Source organism: Phyllopteryx taeniolatus, chromosome 1 (genome assembly GCF_024500385.1).
Source record: "Phyllopteryx taeniolatus isolate TA_2022b chromosome 1, UOR_Ptae_1.2, whole genome shotgun sequence".
NCBI classification, from domain to species: Eukaryota; Metazoa; Chordata; class Actinopteri; order Syngnathiformes; family Syngnathidae; genus Phyllopteryx; species Phyllopteryx taeniolatus.
Window position 1 is genome coordinate 28531077 of NC_084502.1, and position 15505 is coordinate 28546581.

The 15505-nt window shown below is 41.2% G+C and overlaps 1 protein-coding gene and 1 long non-coding RNA gene across 6 annotated transcripts in view; one reads left to right on the plus strand and one right to left on the minus strand.

The window, feature by feature from the left end:
- Positions 1–4808, plus strand: part of txndc16 (thioredoxin domain containing 16) — a 31749-nt gene extending 26941 nt beyond the window's left edge. For all 5 annotated transcript variants that reach the window (XM_061785775.1, XM_061785792.1, XM_061785766.1 and 2 more), the window contains 2 exons: positions 1135–1325; positions 2922–4808. In XM_061785775.1, the coding sequence (XP_061641759.1) occupies positions 1135–1325; positions 2922–3124 (394 nt within the window). In that variant the 3' untranslated portion in view covers positions 3125–4808. The remainder of the gene's footprint in view (positions 1–1134; positions 1326–2921) is intronic.
- LOC133483945 (uncharacterized) lies at positions 691–13711 on the minus strand. Its single transcript, XR_009790250.1, has 3 exons — positions 13541–13711; positions 1251–1343; positions 691–933 (listed from the first exon to the last, which is right to left on the minus strand). It is a non-coding gene; the product is annotated as an uncharacterized LOC133483945 (long non-coding RNA).
- Positions 13712–15505: the final 1794 nt, after the last annotated feature.

A 15505-nucleotide genomic window follows, 5' to 3' on the forward strand; every position in this document is an offset into this window, starting at 1 on the left:
CCAACCATTCGCACTCACATTCACGTCGTTACTGAGTGAGAATTGAACCCACGCTGCCCACACCAAAGTCAGGCGAGTGTATCACGACACCATCAGTGACTAACTGTAGTTATCCATCCATCCATCCATTTTCTACCGCTTATCCAGGTCGGGTCGCGGGGGCAGTCGCTTTAGCAGGAACACCCAGACTTCCCTCTCCCCAGCCACTTTATCCAGCTCTTCCGGGGAGATCGAGGCGTTCCCAGGCCATCCGAAGGATGTAGTCTCTCCAGCGTGTCCTGGGTCGTCCCCGGGGTCTCCTCCCAGGGAGGCGTCCGGGAGGCTTCCGAATCAGATGCCCCAGCCACCTCATCTGGCTCCTCTCGATGTGGAGGAGCAGCGGCTCTTCTCTGAGATCCTCCCGGATGACCGAGCTTCTTACCCTATCTCTAAGGGAGAGCCCGGACACCCTGCGGAGGAAACTCATTTCGGCCGCTTAACTGTAGTTACACTGCACTATTGGCTTTTGAAGATTTTATTTGGAAAAACTTACCCATAATACACAAGAAATGATGGTACACCTTGTGTATTTAATACAACCACATAGCTTTGCTTTAGAGACAGTAAGTCCGTTTAGGGCGGCACGTTGGCTGATTGGTTAGCACATCTGCCTCACAGTTCTGAGAACCCAGGTTCAAATTCGGCCTCACCAGTGTGGAGATTGCATGTTCCCCCCAATTCTGCATGGGTTTTCTCCAGGTACTCCGGTTTCCTCCCACATCCCAAAAACATGCATGGTAGATTGTTTGAAGACTCTAAATTGCCCGTAGGTGTGAATGTGAGTGTGAATGGTTGTTTATTTATATGTGACCTGCGATTGGCTGGCGACCAGTTCAGGGTGTACCCCGCCTCTCGCCCAGAGTCAGCTGGGATAGGCTCCAGCATGGCCGTGACCTGTGTGAGGAGAAGCGTTAGGAAAAATGAATGAATGAATGAAGTCCGTTTAGCTTAATGCTAACAAACGATGCAAATTGCTACAGACGGGCTAACAAATAGCATCTATGTCGAGCTGTTATAACCCTGTTATAAGATGAAAAATCTTTTTTTTTTTCTTTAAATTTGAAATTTTGACATTTTGTTGGTATTCTATTGCAGTGGCCGTACTCCAGCTGGGATGTCAGTACTGGGCTCTTATCTGGGTTCTATGCCCCCCCTTCCTGCACTGGTTCTCACTCATTTGCCCTCAGGACATGAAGTTTACGAGTACCCACCCAACACACCCATCGTGGCCGGGTCTGTCTTGCAGTGGCTCCAGAGGGTAGAGGAAGCCAGAGAGTCTCCTGCAGGTAAGGTTTCCAACGTCTCTAACACCGTAAGAGAATAAAGTCCAGAAGTTGGTCTCATCGCAGATGTGCATTTTAAAAGCTTAATTGAATGGGTCTGAAAAACTTGGAAAGGAAAATGTCACACTGAGTTTCCAGTTTAAACCATGTATGTTACAATTCACACTCATGGTTGCGCACATTCAGGTAGAGTCGTCAATCAACATCCATTACCTGACTTCAGATTTGCTTTATGGCATTGTTTGGGGACACTATGATCTCTTTCAAAACTGTTCTTTATGAACAGGGAAAATAAAAAAAAAACATTTTTGGAAAGCCACATAAATATGGTAAAGAAAAACACACAAATGATACCTTTTGGCAAAATGTATTACTGTAGCCAGTGTTTAAAATGACATCTGGAGTTACCGGACAGGCATTTTTTAAGTGGGATTTAAAATAAATATATGATCAAATGCTCAATTTATGTCCTTTATTTGCATCTGTATTACAACATATGTATCGGTATTTTGGATAATTTTTTAATGTTTAAGTTACATTACATACAGTATCCATGCTGTTAAAAAAAAAGTAGGAAACGGGTATGAATGTGTATTCATGTATTTTATATGTTTAATTACAGTTGTTGCTATTAAGTATTACTTACAGAAATATCTGGCATACGTTTAACTCCAAATAATTGAAGAAATACAATTCTAATTCAATTTTTAATCCTACCTTGAGTTACGTTGCTGGATATTTACGCATTTTTTGAAAGTTCTTTTCATTCACAAAGCTTTACAAGACAAATTTATAACCTATTCCTATTCAACCACAATAATACACATTTATCAAAATACTAGTAATATACTTGTCATGTTTAAATTATAGTTACGTAAGTAATAAAGCTACTTAAATCAGTGTTTTTTTCTGTTTCACAGAAAGTTTCAAAATAAAAAAAGGAGCATTGAAATCATCTACAGTCTTTTTAGTAATGTTAGTTTGTGTGTGTGTGGGTTTTTTTCTGCCTTGGTCGAATAGAAAATATGGAGTCAGATAGTGTACATACAGCAAAGCATTATCCAAATACCATCTTACTCCTAATGTGTGCTGTCCCAGAAGAGCGTCATCATAATAATAATAATAGACACTATTTTGCAATGTGTGAGCATCTCTGTTATTCTAGTTTGAAGCAGTAAATAGTTCAGAAAATCTGACCTCATTTACCTTCTCTGTCTGTTGTAATGGCTCTGAAATGTTTTTCGGAGCCATTAACGTAAACCTTTATTTGGGCCTGCTGTGAGTGTGGTCTCACCGCCTAAGTGCATTGTGGGATAATGTGTTGTTGTTTATACTGTAATTAACATACTGTAGTGTGTGGCAACACAGTTCTTGCATTGCGCTCCCCGCTGTATTATCCGGCTTCATATTACTTGAAAAGTCACGTGGATGTTGTTCTCTATGTTTTAATTCACATTACGTTACAAAGGCTGTACAATCATAGTCATTGAAATGCAACCTCAGTATGTTTTGTATATCATCACTTTTTTTTCCTTGTGGAACCAATATTTGAATGATCTGTACTTTAGATTTAATTGATTCATTGCTCTCTGTTTGTAGGGATGTTAAGGAAAGATGACTGGCCTCCCTCTGCGGAGTTCTATGACTTTCTGAAAATCATGGACGATGAGGAGCCTGGCTTTGCTAAGCAACGCGTTCCCAAAGAAAGGAACGAAGAAGTGGAGGAGGGTGAGACAGAGATGAACATGGAGGAAACAACAACTGATTCCTCCTACCACACGCCGCATCACTCAGAGTTATGACAAATGATTTTCACATTATTCTGTAATAGTAACAAGGGTCATTGGTAGTGTAGTGGTTCACATAGCTGCTACACAGTTGGACTGCTCAATGCCCAGTTATTTACTGGTTATCAGTCCAGGGTGTACCCGGTCTCTCAGCCCGATAAATCTGCAGTGATGGACTTGAAATTCTATGAACAGGATAAGCCAGTGGTTGACAGACTTTTTACCTGTTAAAGTACCACCTCAAAAAATACTTAGCTCTCCAAGTACCACCAATATTACTGCCATTAAGATACAGTAGCAGAATAGGGCCAAGTGCTCATCAAAAACAAGGCAGAGGTTTTATTCCTAAAATGTATATTTGATATTGTAAGCCACTGTAACATTATGCACAGTTTGAATATTAACACTGGGCTTAAATAAAGAAAAATAGAAAACTTTTCAAGTTTGAATAATGATTCAAGTAAAATGTGTTGCGCATCCTGTAAGTTATTAAAAAATTGAACTTAAATAAATGTTTAAAAACAAACCGTACTAGAAGATTAAATGTAAATGACTTACAATACTCAAAGATTAAATGCAAATGCATCGTACTTAAAAGTTAAATATGACTGAACTCTACCTAACAAATGTACTTTATTTGAAAAAAAAAAATATTTGAATATTTAATTTAGTGATATTTATTGTGCCACAAGATGGAGCCTGCGCACCACGCTTTGAGAATCAGTCGGATAAGCAGTAAAGAACATGAATGAATGAATGCATGTTAATCACCCATAATGCCTTTGAAAGTTAGAATTTTGTATTTTCATATTGCTGTAAAAAAAAACAAAAAATGTTACGCAATGGGCGGCATGGTTGAGTCCTTAGCACGTGTTCTTTTACTAAATCAGTCAAATTCCAGTGTCCTTATGTTAAGGGTATCTACAGTATGTGTTGGAAATTCCTCTGACTATATTTCCCACGACAAATTTACTCCTGTTCTGTAATAGCAAGCACATCGAATCCCTTCAATTAGAAAAAGCGCAAGAAGTAACAAACCAGCTACGGAGATCCAAATTCACGCTTAAATACAAATATATGGAAATGTTTGTTTAAATGTCACACAAAACATGTAAAACAGTATAGAATAGTATCCCATTGTTTTCTTTGTGTGGTAGCACTTTTTTTATAAGTTCGAATATGCAGTCTGTGATTTGTGCAAACAACTATCATTCATTTATATTCCTTGTGTGTCCACAGTTACACCGTTTCACAGGTTTATGCAAGTTATGCACTGTGCTGATTTTATTATTTTTGACAGATTTGAAGTTAAGCAGTCTTAAATGAGATTTTTCCTTAATGACGTCAGAGTTCAGCTCATTGGCTGACGCTCAAGTTCACCGAATGATGAGAACACTTCTACACTCTGGCCACTTCATTATGAACACATGCACAATCTAATGAGGTCAAATATACAAGCTGTATCAAATATTCCGCCTTTCTGCTTGCTTGTCCTTGACACTGTCAGAGAGGTATTCATGCGACAGTATGTTTATTATTGTGGAGCAAGCCTTCGCTGCCTCTAATACTTGGGTGTCAGTCTCCAGAGGGATTTTTCCATTGTCAGGTGTATCAAATCGTGTGTATGGTCTATGGTTCTACTTTGGGATTAAAATGGAATGGAATACGATTAAAGCCTGAGCCGTGATTATCAGAAAAAGTGTGATTTGTCTGAGATATGTCTGTTGTCTATGGCACAGTCAAGAGAGACTTTAGTTTTTGTACTTGAGGCTGAAATTAGAATGAAACATACGTTGCCTCAGTAAGTTTGCCTCTTAGCGTTAGTATTAGGCATACCCATTCAATTACCCAGATCACCTTGTGTGCAGCTGCAGGCACTTGATAAATGGTCAAAAATAAAAAGACACTAAATATAGACACACTCTCACTCAATTGGGAACAGTGGAGCAGAAAGCTCAGAGAGGGGTTACTTATTATGCAAATTAGCAGCACTGCTACAGTGGGCTGTAAATTCTGATGGGCTCGCTCACAGACACATTTTTAGAAATAGGCAGATAACAAAAGATTTGCTTGGTTTATTTTGCATGGGTGGACAGGCCCTCCAGAGACCCACTTATTTGTATTTAATGAATTACAGTCTTTTTTTTTTTTTAGATCTTAAATTTGAAAATCTAAATTGAAGCCCATGAAAAGTCTTATACGACATCAAAAAATGGCAACCTTAAAAAGTTATCAGTTATCCCGTGACGTCACACACCTCTGGACGCGCACGCGGCCACCGTCTCGGAGGGCGACACGTGATGTTCCAGTGCTGAGTGTGTGAACAGAAAAATTTGATTGCTAGCCAGCCAACATCAAATAATGTTGAAGTACTGTGTGGCGGGCAGCAACAATTTACCAGCGCCAATTTGGAATCCCGGCCAAAAGAGGAAGGAAAAAATGGAGATTGAAGATTCTCTCACAAAGTTCGGTATGCTTCAGTGAGTGTTGAAACATTTCCTTTTTCAGGTAAACCTTCCCCCTGTGTATGGAGAGAACCATGTTGACTGTGCACCGAATTTTAACCAGAACAATCTTTCTTAATTGTCTCTGGCATCTGCTTTTTGTCACAACATGACTGTCCTGCTACTGCTAGCACAAGTATTTGGCAGCCAGCTTACCCTCTTGTTTACTCATTCTTTCGGTAAACCCACTTGGAATTGTTAAAAATTACAATTATCACATTGTGTGTGGCAACTAATCCATGAGGCAATTTGAGTGATTCAGTAAATTAGGGTCCAGTTTAGCAATATTAGCACGCTAGTGAAGCAACCTTTAGCCCAATAGCGTGACAAGTATACATGCTGCACTTGTGTTGCGTACGCTGACTTCTCTTACATGTATGTGTGTGTGTATATATATATATATATATATATATATTAAGAAAAAGCTATTTCTACAAAATACTTTTGATTTATAGCTGCTAAATGTACCGGTGTCCACATTTGTCATTGTAACATGTCTTTGCCACTGCATCCAAAGTTTATCTATTCTCTGTCAACTATTTAGCACTCAGCACATCAAGCTGGATGGTACAATTTCTAAAATAGCTGATATTAACTGATTACATTGAGACAGAAAAAAAGTTTCCAGGTACTCCAGATCTTGCCCTCCAAAATGGTGGACAAGCAAATACTTATCACATGATCAAAAACTATTGGAAAAATTGACTGTTCTGCTTGATGTGACTTCAAAGTCTAAACTGGTCAGGTTCCTTTGAGCAAGGCATCTTCTGAAATGGGTGTTTTATACAGCCACTGATGATATAATTTCATGTTAAAAGGGATTGTTTTTTTCCATCCTGACTGAGTTTGACCCTATGCAAAGAAATTTTCCCCGTAAAAATACGATGAGTGTGCAGCATGGGTTGAAAAAGGTTTTATTGAGTGCTAATAAATAAGCAGAATGGGGTAGAGTCAGAAAGAGGAAGAGGAGAGGTCAGCATTCCTGCTGCTCTTTGGAGACTCTGAATTGCCAACACACGAAATTATGGACCACAAGACAGGACATTATCTTTCCCATAGCTATGAATACAATAAGTCAGAAGACGTAAGAAAAACATGCCAGTTATTGCACAAAATAAAACTAAAAGTGATTTGTGTTTTTAACTATGGCTGTGCAGGCCCAAGACTTTATGGGGCCCTCAGCAGAATCTGATATGTCGCCCCACCATCCCATCATAGTTATGTCTTTAAAAAAATAAAATAAAAAATCCTCACGCTTTTTGGGGGCTTCCGAGTGGCCAGGGCGCCCCAAGTACCTGCTCAGTTTGCTTATGTCCAGGACAGCTCTTTTCTACAGCACAGATTCTTCCATCAGTCAGGCTTAGTTAACAGGCGTAGTGTATTCTTCAATTTTACAAAGTGGAGTTGGAGCACCATGTGGTATAAATACAGACATTACGTGCTGAATAATAATTAAAATAATAATTGCCGTCATTGGTCACAGAGACATGATTCTCATCAAGCCATTTCAACTCCATCCAGAGAAACCTTCAACATGCATTTCTGAGCTAATGTTAATTACACAATGGCATTTGTGTTAATTTGGGAGTTAAACCATAACATGTGCGTAATACGCAAGTCCCCTGTTGATCTTGCAGGGATTTCCTGGAATCAAATGGCACAATGTGCTTTGCCAGACTTCCATAATAAGCAAAAGAGGGACATCTCAGGAGGTTAAGTAGTGTCCATGATGCTACAAATCAGGTTGTTGTTGTTCGCAGAAATAATTGCTGCCTGCACTTAAATATTGGTAAAGTTAAAAAAAAATTGACTTGAGGATTTCATTCAAATGTATTGCACATGAGTTAAATAAAAATTGCAACTAAATAAATGTTTACAGTTCTTAAATTGTAAATATAAATGTATTATACTTAAAAATTAAAAACTGAACTGTACTGAAAAAAAAGTACTGTACTAAGTTTAAAACGTTTAAAGAGGCTGCATGCATAGGTACAAGCTTCAGTCTAATATGTTTGATTGTATTTCATGTGGCGGCACGGTGTTCGACTGGTTAGAGCATCTGCCTCACAGTTCTGAGGACTGGGGTTCAAATCCCGGACCGCCTGTGTGGAGTTTGCATGTTGTCCCCGTGCCTGCGTGGGTTTTCGCCAGGTACTCCGGTTTCCTCCCACATCCCAAAAACATGCCTGGTAGGTTGATTGAAGACTCTAAATTGCCCTTAGGTGTGAATGTGAGTGCGAATGGTTGTTTGTTTATATGTTATCCTCACAAGGGTCGCGGGCGTGCTGGAGCCTATCCCAGATATCTTCGGGCGAGAGGCGGGGTACACCCTGAACTGGTCGCCAGCCAATCACAGGGCACATATGATCAAACAACCATTCGTGCACAGATCCACACCTAAGGGCAATTTAGAGTCCTCAATCAACCTGCCATGTTTTTGGGATGTGGGAGGAAACCAGAGTGCCTGGAGAAAACCTACGCAGGCACGGGGAGAACATCAGAATCAGAATCATCTTTATTTGCCAAGTGTGTCCAAAAAACACACAAGGAATTTGTCTCCGGTAGTTGGAGCTGCTCAAGTACGACAACAGACAGTCAGTAGACCGAGAACACTATTGAGGCATAAAGACATTGACAAAAAACAGTCACTGAGCAATAAAGGGTTGCTAGTTATCTGGTAATGCCGGTACATTTTATTTATTTTTTTGGACAATTGTGCAAAAAGATGCACTTAGAGCAGTTCGAAAGACTAATATTCCAATAGTCCGGTGCAATGACTATTGTGCAAAGGGTGCCGAGACTTCAAGCGAGTAGTGCGATAATCTGAGAAGATGTTAATTGTGCAAATGTTGCAGGTACTCCTCAATCAGTGTGCAAATGGAGCAGATGCTACTCTGGCATGAGTGGCCAGTATTGGTCAACAACAGATATGCAAATAGAGCCAGCGTGGCGAGACTACTACAGTGAGCGCACGAGTAATATATAATTGGCCCCACAGAAATGTGACAACAAATTCAAGTCAACAAATTGCCAGCATGTTGTAATGGAATTGTAGGTTAGGTGTTTAAGAAGTTGATCGCAAGAGGGAAGAAGCTGTTGGAATGTCTGCTAGTTCTAGTTTGCATTGATCGGTAGCGCCTACCTGAGGGAAGGAGCCGGAAGAGTTGGTGACCGGGATGTGGAGGGTTCGAGAGGATTTTGCACGCTCTTGTCTTAGTTCTGGCTACGTGCAAGTCCTCAAGGGTGGGTAGGGGGGTACTGACAATCTCTTCAGCAGTTTTGATTGTCCGTTGCAGTAGGAGTTTGTCCTTTTTTGTAGGAGAACCAAACCAGACTGTGATGGAAGAACACAGGACTGATTCGATGACCGCTGTGTAGAACTGCCTCAGCAGCTCCCGTGGCAGGCCGTGTTTTCTCAGAAGCCGCAGGAAATACATCCTCTGCTGGGCCTTTTTGAGGACGGAGTTGATGTTGGTCGCCCACTTCAGGTCCTGAGAGACTGTAATTCCCAGGAACTTGAAGGTCTCGACGGTTGACAGAAGGCAGCTGGACAACGTGAGGGGGAGCTGTGGTGAAGGATGCCTCCTGAAGTCCACGATCATCTCTACGGTCTTGAGCGTGTACAGTCCCCGGTTGTGTCGGCCGCACCACAGGTCCAGCCGCTCCACTTCCTGTCGATATGCAGACTTGTCAACGTCCTTGATGAGGCCGATGACAGTGGTGTCATCTGCAAACTTCAGGAGTTTGACAGCCGGGTGAGCTGAGGTGCAGTCGTTCGTGTAGAGAGAGAAGAGCAGCGGAGAGAGGACACAACCTTGGGGCTCCCCAGTGCTGATGCTGCGTGTGGATGAGGTGGCCTCCCCCAGCATCACCTGCTGTGTCCTGCCCGTCAGGAAGCTGTAAATCCACTGCCAGATGGCAGGTGAGACGCTGAGCTGGAGAAGCTTGGATGAAAGGAGTTCAGGGATGATGGTGTTGAACGCTGAGCTGAAGTGCACTGTCGAGATGTTCTAGGATAAAGTGCAGTCCCATGTTGACTGCATCATCCGCAGACCTGTTCGCTCGGTAGGCAAACTGCAGGGGGTCCAGCAGGGGACCTGTGACGCTCTTGAGGTGGTCCAGCACAAGACGTTCAAAGGACTTCATAACCACAGATGTCAAGGCGACAGGCCTGTAGTCATTTAGACAAGAGATTGTAGGTTTCTTGGGGACTGGAATGATGGTGGAGCGTTTGACCATGCAAACTCCACACAGGCGGGGCCGGGATTTGAACCCCGGTCCTCAGAACTGTGAGGCAGATGTGCTAACCAGTCGTCTACTGTTCCGCCGTAATGCATTATTATTATTATGATTATTAAGTGTTCAATATAATTGGATGTCAATGACCTACGGGGTCCCTCACGGGTCAGTTCTTGGGCCCCTCCTGTCCAGCCTCAATATGTTACCCTTGGGTCAAATTCTTCAGAACCTAAATGTTGACTATCATAGCTATGCAGATGACACACAGTTATATCTAGCAGTGTCTCCAGATGACTACAGTTCAATTGAGGTGTTGTGTCACTGTCTAAACAGATAAAAAACTCCCAAAGTTTTCTTCAATTACCATATTTTCACGATCATAAGGCACACTTAAAAGTCTTAAATTTTCTCCAAAATGGACGGGGCGCCTTATAATGCGACGCGCCTTATGTGTGCACCGAGTTCCAAAATCTGTAAATGTTGTTGTGTGACTTTATTGAGCACTCCGCTTGATTTCCTGCCGACACGCTGCTTATGTAGAGGAAAGCGGACGTGACTGAGGACAGCATGCGGACGTAAAGGGGGAAGGGTGTACGTGACAGAGGAGGCTAAAGACACGCCCCCAGTAGGTATATTGTTCCGGTATGTGCATCGGTTTGGCTAGGGACCCCCGAAAATGGCACCTACGAAGAGACACACTTACGAAGCACAGTTTAAAGTGCAAGCTATTAGGTACGCGGAGGAACATGGGAATCGAGCAGCCGCGAGAGAATTCAAAATCAACGAATCCATGGTTCGCAAGTGGAGGAAGCAGGAAAACGAGCTTCGCCAAGTCAAGAAGACAAAGCTGAGTTTCCGCGGAAACAAGGCGAGGTGGCCCGAGTTGGAAGACCAACTCGAGCAATGAATTAATAAGCAAAGAACAGCCGGGAGAAGCGTCTCTAAAGTCCCCATTCGACTGAGGGCAATAACTCGGAGCTTGCCATCATTCCGGGACGGTTGACGAACCGCTGGACATCCGTGTAAACAGGGCGTTCAAAGTGACGTAATGAGCGGCGTGGGAGCTATGGATGACAGATGGCGAACACAGCTTTACTAAGACTAGGAGGCAGTGCCGGGCAAGTTATGCCACAATATGTGAATGGATTGTGGATGCTTGGGCTAACGTGTCTGCTTGCACTGTTGTTCGAGCTTTCGTAAAAGCCGGCATCATTTCTGCACGGCAACGAGACTGACTCGAACCTGGCGTGTTTGATTGAGAACTTGCCCAGCTGTTCATTTCGGATACAGAAGATGAGGACTTTGATGGATTTGATGGATTTGTGGATGAGGATTGATCAAAAAATAACGTGAGTACATTGTTAAATACTTCAATAAAGTGCAACCGAACTCAGTTTTGCTCCCGCTGCCTTTTTAAAAACATTGTTTTAGCGTGCATGAATTCTACCGTATGTTTTAGGCTAGCGTATGTTTTACCATGCCTGCGTCCAATAATACGGTGCGCCTTATGTATGTGTTAAATACAGAAATAGACCCCGTAACTGAGACTGCGCCTTTTAATGCGGTGCACCTTGTGGTCGTGAAAATACATAGTCACTCCCTCTAAAAACCAAAGACCAAGTCTTAAACCTTGGTGTTCTGATAGATTCCGACCTGACTTTCAACAGTCATATTAAATCAATCACTAAAACTGCCTTCTACCAGCTGAAGAACATATCCAGAGTGAAGGCTTTCATGTGCCAAGCAGACCAGGAGAAGGTCATTAATGCTTCTATCTCAAGTAGGCTTGACTGTTGTAATGGCTTTCTGACTGGACTCCCTCAAAAGAGCATTAAACCAATGCAGCCTACGCAGAATGCTGCAGCTCGGGTTCTGACCAGAACAAAGAGATCAGAACATAATACTCCGATTCTAAAGTCTCCACACTGACTCCGTCAGTTTTAGAATAGATTTTAAAGTTCTGCTATTGGTCTATAAATCACTAAATGGGTTAGGTCCTAAATACATGAAAGAAAATAAACCCAGTAGGGGTTTGAGATTTAAAGACTCAGGTCAAATAGTGGCGCACAGAGTACAAAGCAAACGTGGAGAAGCAGCATTTAGCTATTATGCTGCACACAAATGGAATAAGTTGCCAACAGAAGTGACGTCAGGCCCAAATTTGCATGCTTTTCAGTCCAACTTAAAAACTCCTCTTTTTCTCAGACTTTTTAGAGCATTTCCACTTTTAAATGATCTTTCTTGGACTGTACACTGTTTTTTTTTTCTTCTATTTTTATTTTTCTCTTTGTTTTAAATGTTTTTAAACTGTTTTTTTGGGGGGGGTTCTTTATTTTTAAATGCTTTTAATCATGTAAAGCACATTGTGTATGAAATGCGCTATATAAATAAATTAGCGTTGCTTTTCTTTATTATTATTATTATTACTTTTTCTACATACACAAAAGGCTTATTTCTCTCAAATATTGTTCTCAAATGGGTCAAAATCCAGTAGTGAGCGCTTCTGCCTTGGTGAGCTAATCCATCCACGTCACAGGTGTGGCATATCAAGATGAGTTCATGAGTTCTCTCCCATCAGATTATGAGCATGTTCGATTCAGTGCGTGTACGTTCTATTGTATATATTTACTTTTATGGGGCCTCAGGATGAAAAACATCCTCTTCTTTGTGCCTCCCTTTGTCTTCTCATGAATAACCTGGTAAACATCTTCCTCCTTCAGGAATGCTCTTGATCCCAGAGAGATGTCTGTGTGAATGCGTGTATGAAAGGCCGCCAGGGCATAATTCAGAATTACCTTAAATTACCTGAAACTCTCGAAACGCTCTACACACTCCAACACGCACTACTGAAACACTCTCATGCACGCGACTGAAATTCTCTCATGTACACCACTGAAACACTACAATGCTCATAGGCACTACTGACTTTGTTTTTGTACACATACACTACTGAAATGTACAGAGCCCCTAAAGGGACATGGGGAGAAAAAAAAAAAAGAAACTTGTTTCTCATTCGAACGAGAAACGTCTACCTGTGAGTGCTAGCTTTCTGCATTCTGGTAGCTGTACAGTATCTTATTTTTATTTCCCCCCCCCATGTCCCTTTAGGGGCTCCGTAGAAATGCTCTCACACACAGTAAGATTTTTTTTTTTTTTTTTTGCTCAGACGAACCACTTAAATGCTATTAGGCACACTATTGAAATGCTCTCACGCGAAAAACGTAATTTCCCTGAAATGCTCTAACACACTACTGAAACATTCCTACACAATACTGAAATGCTCTTATACACACCACTGATAAGCCTTCATAAACACCACTGAAACGCATTCAAACAGACACAACTGAAACACTCTTCATACATAGTATCAAAAAGCTCTCGCACACATTACTGACTTTTTTCATACACAGACTAATGAAACACTTTCATGCACACTATTGAAACGCTCTCATACTCACCAATGGATGTTTTTAAACGCACATATACTCCTGAAACGCTTTCACACAGACTACTGAACTTTTTCGCTCACATACACTACTAAAACGTTCTCACACACTCCTGCCAGACTTTCACACACACCCGAAACACTCTCATGCACACTACTAAAATGCTCTCACGCTCACTGTTGAAACACTCTCACACACAGCAATGATTTTTTTATTCACACAACGGAAACTACCTTACTTACTGTGCTTGCGTGGGTTTTCTTCGGGTACCGCAGCTTCCTCCCACATTGTCCCACAAAAATGTTAGGTTTATTGAAGACTCAAAATTGCCAACCTGTGATTGGCTGGCGACGAGTCCAGGGTGTACCTTGCCTCTTGTCCAAAGTCATCAACAAAATCGGGGTGTAGATCCTTAACCACACCTTTTGGAAGTTGAGTATCTGGTCATGAGTCATGGGATTACAGCTTGATTGCTCCAGGCTCTGCTGGGAGTCTTCATTTACCGATTACTTGGAACTAGTTCTGACAGGCCTTCCATGATCACACACCCACATGCACTCAAGAATGTGCAACCAGGTAGCGACACGACACTTTCTCCAATTCCTTGGAGAAGGTGTTGGAGCAGATTGTTAATTGTTTCGTTATTTAGTTATCATTTTTGTTGGTCTTTGTCTATGCCAGCAATTTATAGTTATATCCAGAACATCTTCCACTAGATGGCAGAAGGTACAATAAACCTGTTGTGATCCACAAAACAGAATAAGTCGTGGCGTGCACAAGTTAAGTAAATTTGTGAGGGAATTAAGAGCTCATCATTATTTCAGTATGCAGTCAGTACTTTTTTTTTGTTTGGTGCTGTGCTTTGAGATTTTTCTCATTTAAAATATGTGCATTGGCTCATTAATGATTGGAAAACGAAATTTTGAAAGTGTAACATGTCCTAGGTTCAGTGGTTATTACACAACACATTGCTGATTCAACAGCTCTCTGTTATTATATGACATTTGGAGTCAAAGCATAGCCTGTCATCTTCACTTTTTAATCTTTTTGCCTTCTAGTACATTTCATGTCAATAAACTTGTTAATCTTTAGATATGTGCTGGCAACTGCTCTTGTGCTTTCATCTGTATAACATACGATTCCTCAAACGATAAAAATTGCTGCTCCTAACTGTGCATACCAATCATATCTGAAATGATTTTATTATTAGTATTGTGGACATACATTTTCTTCTAGTAAGATTTTAAACAAAGTGTCACTATAATCTTATTGCTGAAACAAACAGAGGCTCTATTTTATTCTATACATGCTGTCCGAACAAATATTTACATTGAACTATTTTCTCTCATGTGGTAAGCACAATAAATTGATAAAACAATGTTTATTTCAAGACAGATTTTGAAAACACAGACGTGCTGTGTTTGTGTTTCATCATGTGTCTGTCGGCTCGGCTACTCCAGCGTCTGTCAATGTTTTTCGAACAGATGCACGTTTACCAGTGTCCATTTGTTTTTACCAATGTGGCTTCAAAGACAGTTCAACTTCCCACCTGCCGGGAAGGCCCTGGAACACAATTGGTCACAATTGAGCCGTTATTTAAATTTAAATTTATTGTACTCAAGGGAAAATATAGTCACTGTGCAGAGACGTTTCTGCATCAAGTAAGACAGTTGGATTAAGCTTTAAGCATGATTTATTTGTGTGTGTGATTTTGTGACAAATATAGCTGTTGTAAAGGCTATTAACAGCGGAATGTTCCCTTATTAACGGTGTAGCTGATGAGTTCATTTAAAAATGGAGCTTGAACACATCTTGGTTCAGGTCTGACATTCTAATTAGTATTTTTGCCCCTCAAGTAAGCAGAGATAATGCAAGTTTCCATCTGAACAAAAATAATGATTGTATTATATCTATTTAGAAAACGAAAACACATAATTAACTTGATTTCAAACATGTGATCAAATTGCACAGAGCACGTTTGCCAGGTCAAAAATAAGTACGTATTAAAATCTTTGCACGTCCCTCTCAGTGAAGCCACAGCGCAAATGGGACAATTTGTCTTACTTGTCGTCTTCCCCCCACAGCTGTTTTTCCACTGTGGCTGATGACCCCATGACCTAGGACTGACTGCCTGTTTTGTTTAACCTTTGACTTGCTCAAGAATCTGTACAAAACCCATTTTCTCTTAAAGAGCCAGGAGAAACCAG